General features: G+C 31.7%; 2 protein-coding genes across 3 annotated transcripts; one reads left to right on the plus strand and one right to left on the minus strand.

Moving 5' to 3' along the window:
• The first annotated feature begins 5,300 nt into the window (after positions 1-5,300).
• LOC137816039 (uncharacterized) lies at positions 5,301-5,783 on the plus strand. The gene has a single exon (XM_068619141.1). The coding sequence runs from the start codon at positions 5,301-5,303 to the stop codon at positions 5,781-5,783; it is 483 nt and encodes a 160-aa protein (XP_068475242.1).
• Positions 5,784-8,069: 2,286 nt separating this feature from the next.
• Positions 8,070-12,421, minus strand: LOC137814230 (F-box/kelch-repeat protein SKIP30). 2 transcript variants are annotated; one of them, XM_068616830.1, is made up of 2 exons: positions 12,003-12,421; positions 8,070-9,472 (listed from the first exon to the last, which is right to left on the minus strand). In XM_068616830.1, exon 2 carries the CDS (start codon positions 9,393-9,395, stop codon positions 8,358-8,360), a length of 1,038 nt encoding a protein of 345 aa, XP_068472931.1. In that variant the 5' UTR covers positions 9,396-9,472; positions 12,003-12,421; the 3' UTR covers positions 8,070-8,357. The 2 variants fall into 2 exon arrangements, with proteins under 2 accessions (XP_068472931.1, XP_068472932.1); XM_068616831.1 differs by lacking the exon at positions 12,003-12,421 and adding an exon at positions 10,200-10,459.
• Between the last annotated feature and the right edge of the window lie 4,591 nt (positions 12,422-17,012).

Consider the following 17,012-nt stretch of genomic DNA (forward strand, 5'->3'; position numbering starts at 1 on the left):
TTTCTATTTTTTAAATTTAAAATAAACTTTTTTTCCTTAAATTTAATTTTTTGTTTTGTTTTATAATTTGAAAATAAAAAGTTATTATGTTCAATGTATTAACAAATTTGTTTGCACTTAGTTTATTTGACTTTACAATCTTACTGTCAAAGATCTCGTGTTTTTTTTATAAAGCATTTACTCTTATGATGATTTGGTAGAAGGCGTTCGAACTGAAAAATTAAAATATATTTAAATTATAAAATTAAAATTATTTTTAAAATTTGAAAAAAAAGGCTTAACTACAAATTTAAGAAATTGAAAATATATTTAAAAATTAATCTTCATTCCCAACTTTGAGTTTAATGGCAAACTGTGAACGCAATTTTTACACCGATTAGACAATCCAGAATTATTATTAGTAGTATTTATTTTAAAATATTTATTATAAAGGTCAATAAAATTGTTATTTATGATTAGATGATAATGTGAGTTACATATTTCTCTAATATTTTTACCCGAAAATTAACCAGTTTTATTGTTGTTTGCATATATTAACTTGATGATATCATGTAACAGAAATTCTCATTTCAATTGTTATATATACATAATATATATATATATATATATATATATATATATATTCTAGATAAATCTTAAATAGTTTGTTGATCTAGGAAATAAAGGTAGAAATAAATATTTTATTACATTTCACATAAAATAAGGGATGTTATTTTCTTTTACTTAGTTATATTGCCTTAATCCTTTTTCTTTGTTAAGAACATTGCTAATTATATCTTAATAAGACATGTATATAATTTGAAACGGGATTTTTTTTTAATTAATTAGAGTAAAATAAATAATTTATATTCTGTGGTTAAATATGCAATGAAACTCTTAGTTCTCCCAAATTATAATAATATTTTGATTTGGTTACATATTTTATCACTTGACTATTATTATTTTATGAATTTGATCTCTTAAGCTTTTATTTGCACATTTTACCGATACAATTTTTCAATTTTTACATATTTTCTCAATCCATTAAATATCTGATAGATTAATAAAATGTGTATAAAAAATTGTAAAAAAATAAAACAAAGTCAAAACTACGTCATTTTACAAAAAAAAATTGTCATAAAACCCCACCATAATTTATTTTTATTTTAGTTATTTTATAGCATGTTATTATTACATTAGAAATTTAACGGGTCGATAATATATATATAAATAAATAAATAAATAAAAACTTAAATGATACAATTTAGGAGAATTGAGTGATAAAAATATATAACCAAACATTCCCATAACTTTACAATTGAGATTGCATACGGTATATGTACAATCTAAAGATACCTTTTTTTATTCATGGATTATTTAGCAGAAAGTCTTTTGTTTTGGTAACAAGGATGGTTGATTTGTTATCTATTTGGTTCACATAAAATGCAACAACATGAATTGACCGAGCATTAAAAAAAAAATTGTATATTGATTTTGTTAGTCGGTCTTCCATAATAATTGATTCACTCACTTCTAGGTCGAAAGGTTAGAAGATTGAAAGACTGAACGATGGATAAAAATTAAATAAAAAATGAATAAATAATAAGTTATTGTAGCAAAATTCATTAAACATACACAAAACATAGAGAGTATATTTAAAGAAGATTAGGTGCAAAGAGTAAACACTCGATTGAGTTTAAGGTCTAATAAGAAAGTGTCATAAATAGGTGATCAACACAAAGGTAAGTAGAGTGAATTTTATCTGATAATTAACTAAAATCAATTTTAACTTTATTATTGGAGCTTCTTGCATGTACACACACCTACCCGTGAACGGATACCGAGACCAAAGGTCGAGAGATCTAATTGACCTAGTCCAACGAGTGAGAGTCCACAAATCACATCCAAGCCCAAGCCCAAATCAAAGGAGTAGTAAGCCGAAAGTCCAAACCGAGATAGAAGACCGAGAAGTCAATAGGTTCAGAAGAAAGAAGAAAGTTATTTCTAGGCCCTTGTAAGAACATTTTGGCACCCACCGTGGGGCCGAGAAACAAGTTAATTGAAGAAGTGAAGAAAAATGAGTAAAAGAGGAGAACAATCGGGGGAGCAGGGAGGCAATCAGAACACCATGCCAATGATTATGTTTGTACAATTACAAAAGGAGTTTGAAACGTTGAAGAAAAATAATGAAGAAGAGTTGAGTATGTTAAGAGCGGAAAACGCATACATAAGGCGAAGATTAAACGAAGAAACAGTTTTAAACACATCGTTTGAAATTGTCCAACCGAGAGCACGTATTTAGCAAAGTACATATAATGAAGAGGTTTTGAAGTTACTAGGCAAAAATTACCAGAGACTTCTGGCACTTTTGTTAGAAATGTAAGGAGACATCCTTTCTTTGAAGCCATCATAAGACCCTGTTACCTGAAAGTTGGAGGAATTTAACCATAAATAAATATGATGGAAGTTCGGATCCCGATGAACATATAACTATCTACACAACACATATAAGTATGTATACATGGAATGATGCTATTTTGTGCCGAGTATTTCCAACAACTTTGAAAGGAGCAACTCTAAGCTGGTTTACTCGGTTGCCACCATTATCTATTGATTGCTTTGATAATTTAGTAGAGAAGTTTGGAGCTTAGTTTGCCACGAGTCACCCACATCACTTGACGTCAATTGCCTTGGTAAATATAAGGCAGGAAAAGGGAGAATCATTGAGGATATTTATGGAACGCTTTGGAAATATGACGTTAAATATTCAAAATCTTAATCCGAAAGTCATTATGCATCAATTGGTTACAACCTTAAGTCTGGGACCATTTGCTAATAGCCTTTGTAAAAAATCGGCAATGAATCTTGATGAGTGGAGGCAACGCGCAATAAAGTTTATGCATATGGAAGAGCTAAGGGAGTCTCGGAACCAAGTGAAGGTGGATGGAGGATATCAGTATAGAAGGGCAAAAGCAGAACCTCGTAGTCGAAAATTTCAACAATACACGCTATTGAGCACCACTAGAGCACGAATATTACAAGAGGCAATGGCAGCCGAAGTAATTTCGCTACTAAGGAAAGTGAGAATGCTAGATTGAGCTTATCAAAGAACATGTTGCCAATACCATAAAAACTATGGTCACCATACGGAAGAATGTGTGGCTTTAAAAGATCAAATTGAAGAGTTGATATGAGCTGGCTAGTTAAGACACTTTATGAAAGATGGAGGAATAAGGATTAAACAAAGTCCAGAGGTAAGGAGTATGTTGGTAGGAGAGAAGAACAATTGGAAAGAAGAGATGTTCGGAGGGTTTAGAGGAGAGACAAAAGAAGAGAAGGAAGGGTAGAGCGGCGAGATGAAAGGGGTTATCATAGCCATCAAAGGAGGAGAAGTTGGGAGCGAAGCCTAGGAAGACCTGTTAAGGGTTTTATCAACACCATTTCTAGAGGTTTCGATGGGGGAGGAATGTCTTCGTTCGCGAGAAAGAGACATTTAAGGAATGATAGAACTGTAAATCATGCTTTTAAAAAGAGAAGTTTACCACCAATGTTGTTTACTGATGAAGATTTCCAAGAAATAGATCTGGAACAAGATGATCTGATGGTGATAATGGTGGAGATAGAGTATGCCGTAATGAAGACTCTCGCAGACAAAGGAAGTTCAATTGATATTTTATTTTGGGAAACTTTCCGCAAGTTGCATCTGAAGGAAGAAGATATGATACAATTCTGAGAACAATTAATTGAATTCTCAGGAGAAAGGGTTGATACAAAGGGGTACATCGATTTGCCGACAACGTTTGGAAGAGGAAATGCAACAACGATTATTAAAATAAGATATTTAGTGGTTGACGCATGCACTTCATATAATGCTTTGTTGGGAAGGTCTTCATTGAACAATCTAGGATCCATAGTGTCAACACCACACTTGGCTATGAAATTTCCAACTAAACGAGGGGATATAACAACTATATATGTCGATCAAAGAGCTTCCCAAGAATGTTATGTGGTAAGGCTGAAAATGGTTCAGGAGTCGACAATGCCGAGAAGAAGAGAAGAAAGTAGAAATATGGTGGCAATGGTGGATTTAGGTCCAAGAATAAATGATGAGGAGAGAAGGGAGCCAAGAGAAGAGATAACGTCTATCTAGCTAGGGGAGGATGAAAAATAATGCACGTATGTGGAAGGAAGCATGCAAGAGGAATTAGTAAATGGGTTAATTGTGATGTTAAAGGAAATAAGGACTTATTTGCTTGGAAAGTAGCTGATATGCCAGGAATAGATCCTGACACGATTTCTCATAAGTTGTCCATTCGTCTAGGAAGCTAATAGCTCAAAAGAGAAGGAAGATGGGGAAGAAAAAACGGAAAACAACTTTTGGAGAAACTGAAAAATTGTTGCAAGTTTGTTTTATCCAAGAAGCTCAATACACAACGTGGCTAGCAAATGTGATGCTTGTCAAAAAGTCAAATGGAAAGTGGAGAATGTGTACCGATTACACAAATTTAAATAAGGCATGCCCGAAGGACTCGTATCCACTGCCAAGTATTGATATATTAGTTGATAGATGGCTCAATTGTGATGAGTTTTTTAGATGCTTATTCGAGTTACAATCAAATACAAATGTATAAACCAGATATACCCAAGACAACTTTCACCGCTGAAATGGAAAATTATTATTATAAAGTCATGCCTTTTGGCTTGAAAAATGTTGGAGCAAAGTATCAAAGATTGATGGACAAGGTGTTTAAGTAGCAAATTGGGAGAAATATGGAGGTTTTTGTGGATGACATGATTGTTAAGTCATGTGTGGTGGACGAGCATGTGAAAGTATAATCTACGGTTGAATCCTGATAAGTGTGTTTTTAGGGTGAGAGGTGAAAAGTTCTTAGGGTTCATGTTGACTAATAAGGGCATTGAAGAAAATCTTGATAAATGTTAAACAATTTTGAAAGCCCGACGAACTTGAAGGAGGTGCAGAGGTTGGTAGGAAGATTAAATGCCTTGGCAAGATTTTTGCCAATTCTTGCCGAAAGATCAAAACCAATAATAAAGTTGTTGAGAAAAGTTGAGACCTTCAAATGGGATGAACAATGTGAGCAAACTTTTTCCATGATTAAGAAAATGATAACTGAACCCCTATATTAGTTAAACCAGTGTCAACCCAACCTATAATTGTATATTTAGCAACTTCACATGAAGCCATCAGAGTAGCCTTGATCCAAGAATACCCAGAGCAACAACCAATATACTTCGTGAGCAGAACCCTACAAAACGCCGAGATTTGATACCAATTAGTTGAAAAAATAGCCCTTACCCTTATGTACACAACAAGACGTCTCTGGCCATATTTTCAGAATAATCAGATAATAGTGAGGATCGACTGTCCAATAGAAAAAAATATTAGCAAACCAGAACTTGCAGGTAGAATGGTGGCATGGTCAGTGGAGCTTTCAGAATTTGGAATTAGATACGAGCTGCGACGAGCAATCAGAGCACAATCTCTTGCAAATTTTATTATTCAATTGTCAACAACAACATCTGAGCAGGAAGCATGGGTTCTATATGTTGATGGATCATCAAACAAGAAAGGGAGTAGAGCAAAAATTGTACTAGAGAGACCGAAAGATTTTCAATTAGAGATGGCTTTGAAATTTGAATTTAAAACTTCAAATAATCAAGCCAAATATGAAACCTTAATTGCAAGACTAATTCTCGTCAGAGACATGGGAGCTCAGAACGTCATATGCAAAAGTGATTCTCAACTAACAATGAGACATATAAAATGTGAGTATGAGATTTAGGAGTTAAATCTATAACAACCTTGGTTGAACATCCACAAACAAATGGACAGGCAAAGTCCGCCAACAAAGTCATTCTTGACCAGTTAAAAAAAAAAGACTTAGAAATGCGAAAGGATTATGGACATACAGATGCATGCCGCAAACAACAACCGGAGAAACTCCATTCAACCTCAGATATGATACTAACGCCATGATACTAGTTGAAGTAAATGAATAAACTTTACTAAGACAAATTGAAGACTGAATTACTAACAAATTTGGATTTGATTTGAATGCTAGAAGAGAATATTTCTCTCTATATATAAAATAGTTAATTAAAAGGAATTAAAAGTACCGGTCAAATTTAAATTAGTTCATATTACACTCAAAGAAAAAAAAAGAGTGACGTGAATTGACGAAATTGGTTGTTTAAGGCATTTGATGGAAACAACTTCTAATAATTAAAATTATCCGATTATTAAAAAAAATAAAATCGACTCTGATATATAATATAAGATTAACATAAATAATGTATCAAGAATAAAATAATTCATATGTGAACTTAAAATACTTACTTGATAAAGACATAATCAAGATTGATGCAAATTATTTAAGTTTAAAGTATATCTCCAATTCCAGAGGATAATTTTCATTATTCCTGTTGTTGATCACGTTCTCCATATTTTAGAATTTTTTCATGAGACAAATATTAAAAACAATGTATAAAGTGTGAAAATAAAGGAACCTAGTGTGGCTATTTATTAATCCCAAACATCTCCCATTATGAACATAGTTTTAGACCCACTGGGTCTCCAAAGTTCCTAAACAATCAATCATATTGTTAATATGTTGGCTATCATAAAATGAATCATAGTATTAGCTCATTTTTGACAAAACAAATATTACAATTAATATAGTCCAAATAATTTATAGAAAAATTCTAACCATCTCAATTAATTTAGGTTGCATTTGAATTGTTTGTAAGTTTCTAGTTCTTAACTTTTAAATTTAAATTTGAAAACAATACTTGTTTCAATAAAGAGTATAAATAAATTTTAAAATTATTTTAACTCAGTTTTGGAATATAAAAAGCTATGTTTAAATTTAATCTTTAACAATATATTTCATTTTTTTTTTTACTTTTTTATGTTCCATCTATCTTTCTTAATATTTTAATTTAATTTTTTTGTTAGAGATAATAAAATGAGCACTCATTTTTGTAATGAAAAACCGTTTATAACAGAAAAAATTATTTGAGAAAGATTTTAATGAAAATATAATTTGATTAAAAATAATCCTTTTTTAATTTTTATCTCACAAATTAAACTCTAAGCTTTGTTTGTTGTAGGTGTTATGGAAGAAAAAAATTCAGTGTGGAAGTATTGAGAATAATTTTTTAATATTTCACCTGTTAGCAAGGATTTAAAATGAAAATGTGTGGGTTTCACTAAACTTATTTTTTCTTCTCCCTTATGATTTTTCTTCTGAGTAGTGATTGCAGGCATAGTTTTATATTTACAAACACTGTGTTCTAATTTAATTTAAATAAAATGAATTAGAAAATATGTAAAATAAACTTTATTTAAATTTTAAAATGCATACACAATTCTTTTTTGATTCCATCCATCAGAACAATGCAAATTTTCGCTAAAAAATACTTGATTGAATATCTTTCTTATTTATTTTATTTTTAAATTCACTTTCTATCCAAATAAAGCAAAAGATTTAAATCTTTATTTATTTTTCTGAAAGCTAACTTTAATCCATTCAGTGAAATATAAGGCTTGAACTTTTTAAATTTTACACAAGAAATATCAAGACATTTTATCTTTGTACGATCATAATTAGGATCTAAGCTATAATCGCCAAAGAATTGAAAGTTTTTCCTTCTTTTATTTGCCTATTCTAACTCACTATCAGGGACCCAAGATGGTAAGTTTCAACCATGCATGGAAACCGTACCTCCTCAAATGCTTATCCTTTTCCTCTCCTTTACTACGGTCCAGCTAGCATTTACTTTCAAGCAGTTAAAAGATTGTAAATCTGTGCTGTTTCCCTGTTTGGTACTAATATTGATAAACTAATATCATGTGATGCATTGAGAGGGAAAGAGTTATCCTTCAATGGTGTTCTCTAGTTTCATATCAATAATAAAGACAATTCTGAATTATCTTTCCCTTTGTCAAATTATCTTCAGTCCAAATTTTGTTAGTCATAAATGGTTCACTCTATCTTGTCAAATCACCCCTCTTCTTCAAGGAAAAGACAAAATCAAAACAATCAAACTTCAGTCAGAACACAAAAGGGTGAATAGCTAAATGAAGTTTATTTTTCCTAGTGAAGTGATGAATTTCAAGGTGGGAATATCAATAGAACCGATTTTTTGCTTTGTTAATGGTGATCATTAACTGTTTTACTACAAACAGAACAGATACAGAAACTCAACTCGTTACTGCATGTGATCAACATAAAAACAAGGACAAATATTATGGCTTACATACAAAACAAGGAAACCATTGAACAACTGATTCTTTGTCTACGAAGGTATCCAAATCCTGCGAGAACAAATAACACTAGAACCTAGAATGCGAAAGCCTAAATTCTCAGCAGCGTACAACCAAGAATAGTACCATGACACCAAGTCATTGGAGCTGCTTGGCGCCAAGTTGGTCTATCGTTTCCAAGTGTGAGAACATCAACTTCGGATAATGGCTTAATGTCCCAATTCCATCTATCAGGGCCAATGAAGCCTCCAATCACGTATAACTCATCACCTAGTCCAGCCATTGCAAATCCAATTCTCTTTCGAAACTCAGATGCTGAACCTACAACCTTCCTCAGTTCTTTGTCCTGTTTAAGGATTAGTCCATGGCTCATCACATAGAGTGAATCACGGACAACTGCCATCGGACCTTGGAGCCATGCACATTCCTCAACAATCCACCCAGGCCCCGCATTGTCTAAAACTTGCACTGTTGACATATCCTTGTGCAGTACATGCACCTTTCCGCTGATGACTACTCCTGAACAGGCTGAATTATGAGTGCGATGAAGATCAGGCATTGGAATCCAAACATCCTTCTCAGGATCATACATTTCTGCTTGAGATATTGATTTTCTGCAGCTAGTGAAGCCCCCAGCTACGACAATTTTCCCATCCAAAGCACAGCATGCAAACATAGAACGTGGGACAAGCATTGGTGCACGAGGGGCCCACTGTCGGACTACAGGGTCATATGACCAGACTTCATCTGTTGCGAAACAACCATCTTGGTCCCCAGTCAAAGGATCAACAGCATCACTTCCACCACCAATCACAAACAACTTTCCAGCAGTGGAAACTGCACCAAAGTGGGAAAGGTGCTTGATCTTTGATGGAAGAACAGGAAGTGTAATCCAGAGATCTCGCAAGGGGTCATACAACTGCCATAAATTCTCTGGATCAAAAGCACATACACATAGCAGATCCTCAGTTGAACCAACCTCCTGCCGAGCTCTAAATAGTTCAGAGCTTCGAATAGCTGCTTTCCAAGATCGAGAGACAAGCTCTAACACTGGGTGAAGGTAGAAAGGAACCCGTGCAAGGCACCTAATTGCAACAGCATCAGGAAGTCCTTCAATCAGTCCAGACATTATAAATTTATAACTGCTGTTTCATCTATTTCTGATAACCTTCTACCTCTGACTTTATGTTACTATAGAAGGTGCACCTGCAACCACAGTATTTATCCATTAATGTATACCGATATAGTGATTGTGATACTTTAGAAATTCAAATTGAGTACTATTGTTAAAGGCAAGGTGGATTTTAATGAAATTCAAATTCAATGTAGAAGTTTGAATGAAAATTGTCTATAAACCATGGTAGACTTTCTTGGATATCAGAACAGATTAAACAATAAAGTTTCCTTTCTGTGAAATAAATATCAACAAGAATAACAACTAATACAATGCAGTGGTATATATCAACTGTTGGAGAAAATCTCACACCAACTAGAAATATGACTAAATAATAATAATAATAATACATATATGGATGCAAACCTCACCTTACCAAGTCACATTTGTAGGGTTGAATTAGGCTTAGCGTTCACTTTCTTAAGATGTTATCAGAGCCATCTAGATCTTAGTCAACATTTTTGGGCTTATTGTGTTATCCGTTATCGGATTCCTCCTAGTCTCACACTCGAGATGTCTAGTCCTCAGTGTGAGGGTGTTTGTTGGAGAGAGATATGGCTATATAATAATATATAGGAGTACAAACCTCACCTTACCAAACCAGTTTTGTAGAGTTGAATTAGGCTTAAAATCCACTTTCTTAAGAATAATATTGGATCCCTTTATATATGATTTTTTTTTTTAATTGAAGTAGCTATATTTTAGAACTTGAGAAAAGATAGAAATGATCAAGTGAGTCATATAGAGACACATACTAACCCATAGGATTTCAAACCAGTGGTCCCTCCCTCTACCTAGTGGTAAGAGCCATGTTGACAATGTGGACACTCACAGATAATAGTGAATTTCGTAAGAGTCAAACAAGGACAAGCTGTTGTTTAAGATGAAGCCAAAATAGCCTTAACATATCTCACAATTTCACCCCCTAAGCCCCCCCTCCCCTGGCAACTGTCCCATGTTTTCTCCCAGTCTTCAATTCAAACTAATATGAATACGCATTTTATCCTACTTCTTCAATCCTGTTACATAATTATTTCATACATTAGTACTGTTTCAACATCACCCCCTCTGAAGAATTAAAGAAAGACTTCAAATTATGGCTATTTTCATAAAAGTATATCAATCAACCGGGCTGGCTATTAGAGTTCAACTCACATTGACCGGCATACAACTAGGGACCTTGGATCATCTCATTAAAGATATATGGAGGATAAAATCTGGTTTGACAAAGGAAACAAAAAGGCACAAAAATGCAACCCAGCATCATCTAGTGTTGATTGCCTGTTTAAAGGCACAAAAAGATTGAGTGACTGACTACCCTCAAATAAATAGGCACATCCCTTCATTCAATACATTCTCAAGGGTTCTGCTTTTTCAACACAATTACGGGAAAAGAAGGGTACAACAGATGCTATAATTAATCAACCAGCAGGATCTAACAATTCATGCCCAAATACCGACTTGTGCTTTCTGCATTTTACATTATGCATTCTATGCTTGGACCTGTTATTGAAAGTTACATAGACCCCCTGTAAGCGGCATTAGTTTGTCACATCTCAGTTTCATGATTCCTAAATACAGTCACATGTATTCTGAAGAGTCAAGGAAGAGTAATTTAGTATTAAACTTCCATTACTAAATGTCCAACCCCAATAATGGAAAAATAAAAAACAAGTCAGTTATATACTCTCCTTCTCTGGCACGAAATACAGAAAAATGTTTCTTTCATTTAAGAAAACCATGAACGAATAAAATAAACCTTAGGATGCAGATGCTCCCTAGCAAAAACGAAGGTAAAAATAATATTTACATGTCAAAGGACAAATCAATTTCACTGAAAAGTATATGCTATAGCAAACATGTGAAGAAAAACTCCTGGAAAATTCTTGTGAGTAAATTACCCCTCACTTGTATACATTATTTTGATCATATCACTAGTCAATATAGAATCTACAACAAAAACCGCCCATTGCAGGTAGAGGCAAAAAGGGAAATATGATCTAATATGAATTTGAATACAATGCAATGCTTTCCTATCAGGATTTTGCATACATTCAAAAGGGAAATTGACCGAAAAACGCCACTACTTCCCAGTTTCAGTGCATAACCCAAAAGAAATGAAACTAAAAGTTTCAGAAAATGTCTTCAATAGGAAGCAGCAACAAAAAGGCCAAACTCAGTTCTACCAAGAATAAAGCAATGAACAAAGTCAAACGGGAAAAACCAACAACGAAACTGGGCGCTGGTATTGGATTGACGAACCACTTAGCACACACACAACAGAGAATTCAAATAGGGGTTCCAGCCCTAACATTTTTCAGCACTCGAAAAAGAAACAGTGTAATAACAAAAACAGGAACAAACAAGTACGCGAATTGCGACAAGAGGTAAAGCAAAAGAGAGTCGAAATTCGAAATTAACAGAGCAATGGGTATTGGATCAACTCCAAACACAACCAAAATCAACGCAAATTAAGTATCATCCTTCACTCCCAATTAATTCGAATTAGAAAAATTGAAAAAAAGACAAAGAGAAGAGAAGAGATAAAGAAAGGTGATTTACCTGGCAGCGAAGAGAAGCGAAGAAGAAAGGAAATTGGAGAGATTGCGAAGAGAGAGAGAAAGAGAGAGAAAGAAAGGAAGCTTAGGAAACGGCACGCTGAATTAAGAGTTTACAATGTGAATATGAATGTGAATGTTGTGCGTTTCGGTTTGCGTTACTTCCCCTTCCCTAGGTTTTGTTTTTCAAATATGCAAACTAGATAATACTTGCAATATATCTTTTTCTTTTCTATTTGATTTTACATTTTAAGAATCAAATTAATTAATAATTAATAATATACTCTACAGTAATCTAATTTAATTTAGGTTTCCCTTTGCGTGCTGTAATTCACTACTCTCATTCGTTATGGTGCTGCTGCAGCAAACCAACGAATAACTCACCGCATATTCTAAATTCCTTTTCATTTTTTCTTCCCCCACAAGTTCTGGAATCTCTGTTTATTTATTTATTTATTATTGTTCTTTTCTATTCTCTTTTGTTTTTATTTCCGTGCTTCAAACCATCATCAGAATTCTTTCTATATTCCTATTCACGTTTGGTTGACGTGTGAGTCGCGCGTGGACGACAAAAAATATAAAAGACTCTACTCAACAACAACAATGTGTTCTTCTTCTCACATCAGAGGTTTTATTTTTAGATTACAGTGCGTTCATTTGGATATTAACTCTTGATTTCGTATGGACCAGGTAAACCATCCACTTATTCTCTTTTTTGTTTTCAAATATCGGTTTACTTTACTTGTAAAAAATACCGGTAAGAAATTAAAATACAATGTTAATACATTTTATTCATTCACAAAAATAACAGTGAACAATAGTTCCTCATTTTTTTTAAATTCGTAATTTATTAATGATGTCATATTAAAAAATATTTGTACACTGCGGGTGTAGTGAGAAGCTTGGTGTTATTTAGGTAATAAGTTTGTTTTCCTATCTACCCATGTATTTTTTCATTATCATCAATATGTTACGCTAATTTCAATTATAAGAATGGTTTGAAGTTGTTTTTTTTTTAATTAGTGTAAACCCATATAAAATTTGAATGATACACTAATTTGAAATAGTTTAAGGTATTATAACCAAACTATTTAATAGTTGTTTATTGCATAAAATTATATTATATATTTAAGGTACCCTTCGTGAGAAAAGTTAAAAATAATTCTTTAAAAACAGAAGTTATTTGGGGTAGTTATCTTAAAAATAGGAGTATTACAATCCAAACATAAGGGTAAAAGACAACATGCAAAAAAAATCGTATAAATATCACACTTCTTAAGAGAGGCAATGAGCAAAAAACAAAAGAAGGGTTTATAATAGGTGACAAGCAAATAAAAAAAATATTATAAATACTAATTTAGGAGTTAAGTACTAAAATCCAGGTGAAGAGATTTTGACTGTATTATTTGGACACCCATTACAAAGTAGGTAAAATTGTTTATTATAAATTTTGTGAGAGAAAAGTATAGGAGGATGAAAGAATTTATAAATGTAATATCATAAAAAGATGGAGATTCTCTTACATTGTAGCGAATAATGAAAAAGTTCAACAAAGAGGTGACATTGTATAATGAATATTGGAGGAACTACAAAGAGATAAAGAGATAATGAGAAACTAATACAATGTAAAAAAAGATGTTATGAAGGTATAAGTACAACTAAATACCTACAACAAATTTCAAACTTTAAAGTTGCAAATAGTCACTCTTCAAAGGATAAAGGTAAAAAATCTTTAGAGCAATAACATGACTTTTAACTCTTCTCAATGAAACTCATTAACAAACCAATTACAACTATAAGGTTTCAAAAAGTTAATCTATCAAATGGTGTTTAATATTTATGTTGTCACCTTAAAAACATTTCACACCCCCAAAGTTAATCAATGGTGATTCAAATGAGTTACAATGTAAAATAAAAATATTTGTAAAAATATTAGTGGACATTTCTCTCCATTGATTGTATGTGTGTCTTTCAATGATTTGTGAAGAAATAACAAGCTTAAAACTTTAAAAATAGGATACTTGTTTAATATAAAACAACACAACATAGAATCTCTAAAAAAACATTTATGATACTTTTTGCAACATTATAAGAAAATGATAAAAAATGATAAGAAAAAGAGATGTTTCTTATTCTCTTATGTGTATATTACATCACACTTCATGTATAGGAAATATATAGGGAGTTTCTCTCTCTCAAATTACAATCTAATTAGATAGGATACTAATCATGAGATTCTATAATTATTAAATTAATTGCATATAATTGGGTACAATATCGTCAAATATTGCATACAATAATTGCATATAATTTGATAATTATTATTTCCTTAATAAACATCACCATGAAAATCTTATAATCAAATGAAGTGATGTTTGTTGAAGCATTTGTTAAAGAACTTCGCACAAACCAATTTTGAGAGTCACTGATACAAATGAAAGCAAAAAACATGGTAGAAGTTGAATCTCAAGTTGTGTCACATATTGAAGTTGAAGAAATAATAGCAAAGTGATGGAGTTCTCCTTGAACTTGGCAAGATTTATATACTCAATGAAGGATTTGAAACCAATAGTTGATCCAAAAGGGAGGTAGAAGCTATCAACTATGTAGAGCTTGGAATAGGAAAACAAAGTGTAAAATTGAAAAATCAATGCATAGTGGGAAAGATGAATAATATGTTAAGATAAGAACCTAAAGTTAAGTATATATCAAATTCTCAAAGACACCAAAAATCTCATAAATGCTCTAATTTCTTTCAATTTGAAATGTGTTTTTATAAAAAGGAGTATCTTTATTTATAGGATGGATAAGGGTTTATATAAACTTCGAAAGAGTGGATAAAGAAGCAAAAACACGACTAAGGGGGGTGATGAATCTCTCTTGGTTGTGAGCACCTAATAATAAGGGTGAAAGGAGTTGAGACTATCTCACTGATGAGATAATTAGGTTCATAAGTTGATTTAAGTATCTATTTAGTTAAGTTATTTTTAGTTTCTTTCCACTTCATTTGTATTCTAAAACACCCTATAAGCTTTTTAAAATAGTCTAAAGTATTTCTCAAAATACTATAACAAATTTTTACATTTTTACAAAAAAAAAAAAATTCTTCCTATTTTTTTTTTCTTCAATTTCTTTTAGTCTACCTTTTATTGATTGTATTATTCTTCTCTCTTTTTTTTCTCTATCCATACTCATCATCCTTCCCATTAGGAATTTGCAAGTTATGCATCATATAGAAATAATTCATTCACACTATAATTGTGACTCACAATATAATTATTAGGAAGATTTTATTTATATACATTGTTATTTATTCTTCAGTGAACTCGAAAAGGACTATGTCCCCTATCCTTGACTTTAGACTCACTTTTATTAAGAAATTTATCCTTCCTGGTCACACCCAATTTCCTAATAAAAAGATGACATATTTTTAAATTTGTTTACTCACTTTACATACTAGGTTACATTATTCTTTATTTTTTTTTCTAACCTGGATTTGCAAGTCTTTCACAAGTTTTGTTTTTTCAACTCTATCACTACATGTTGTAACTTTATTAGAAGAAAGAGATAATAAGTTAAGACAAATTAATGATTAAATTCATAAACAATTTCAAAAGGTAGATAAGAAGTTGTAAATTTTATGACTCTATTTTAATCAAACTCTATACGAGGAAATCTTTTTACTCTTTATGACTTTTAGAAATCATATTAACCACTTTAGTATGACAACCAATACGAAGATGAAGAGAAGTTTGGTGGCCAACTTTCCATAGAATCTTTCAAATGTGACTTAAAGAATTCTGTATGTGTGAGATATAATGCTTTCTAAAATGTTCATGTAATATTACTATTTTCTTAAAAAATAGATAATAATAAAACAAACATCATCTACTTTATTGAAAATACAAATTATGATGTAAACAGGATTCACTTAAAAAAAAAAAAAACTTATGTGAATTAATAATTTCTTTTAAATCCTACCTAAGATATAATTTTTTTTTGAATATGAGTAAGATATGACTTGATAATAAATACTTCATTCATAGTTTTAAAACCCTCTTATCTTTTTTTTAATTAACTTAATTAAAATTAAAGTAAATAATACTTATTAAAAGTATTTAGAAAAGACCGCAACACCAATATATTATATTTACATCAGGAGAATATATATATATATATATATATATATATATTCATAAAAAGAATCATCTGAACGATTATCCTATCAAAACAAATAGATACAATAATTGTTTAAAACTTTATATAGGTTCTTAATATACCTTTAAATGCAATCTAACATAGCAATTTGAGAAATTCATATAAATTCAAAAGTTTGTTTGTTGTCAAATAAAATGAATTGAGTTGTATGAGATAATAAAAGATTCATGTGGTGAGATCTAATTTTTAACTAAATCAGAATTAGACCTTGGTAACATGAACCAGAGACTATTGCTTTATAGACATCAACAACATAAAATTCACGATGGAGGGTTATAGTAAATAGGATAACAATTATAGTGAATTTGGAAGATAGAGACATAAATGTATTAAATAATATATGTGTTATGTGTGAGGAGGAAGAGGAATCCACGAGTCATTTGTGTTGATTTTGACTTAATCCCAAGTCCCACATCGGTGGGTTCATTGTTTGGGAAAGAGGTTTGAGGGTTATAAATTAAACTCTTCTCCTTCATTGTTATATATCCCAATTTGTAACATCTTCTCCCATAATAATAAAAGTGAGTTGTTTTTGCTGTGCTCGAAGATTAGGCTAAATTGGTCGAACTTCGTTAACAATTTTTTGGTGTGTTTTTTCTCTTTATCTCTTTTATTATTCCGCTTTATTTATTCAATATTATTTGTCGGGTAGCTCTGTTAGAGTTCTGTTTTAGTGGGAAAATTACCCGTTTTTCCCAACAAGTGGTATCAGAGCCGAAGGTTCGCCTTGGGTTGTTTGAAATTATTTGTAATATTGAATACTATATTTTGAGTTTGTAATGGCAAATCAAGAAGA

Source organism: Phaseolus vulgaris, chromosome 1 (assembly GCF_000499845.2).
Source record: "Phaseolus vulgaris cultivar G19833 chromosome 1, P. vulgaris v2.0, whole genome shotgun sequence".
Taxonomy (NCBI): domain Eukaryota; kingdom Viridiplantae; phylum Streptophyta; class Magnoliopsida; order Fabales; family Fabaceae; genus Phaseolus; species Phaseolus vulgaris.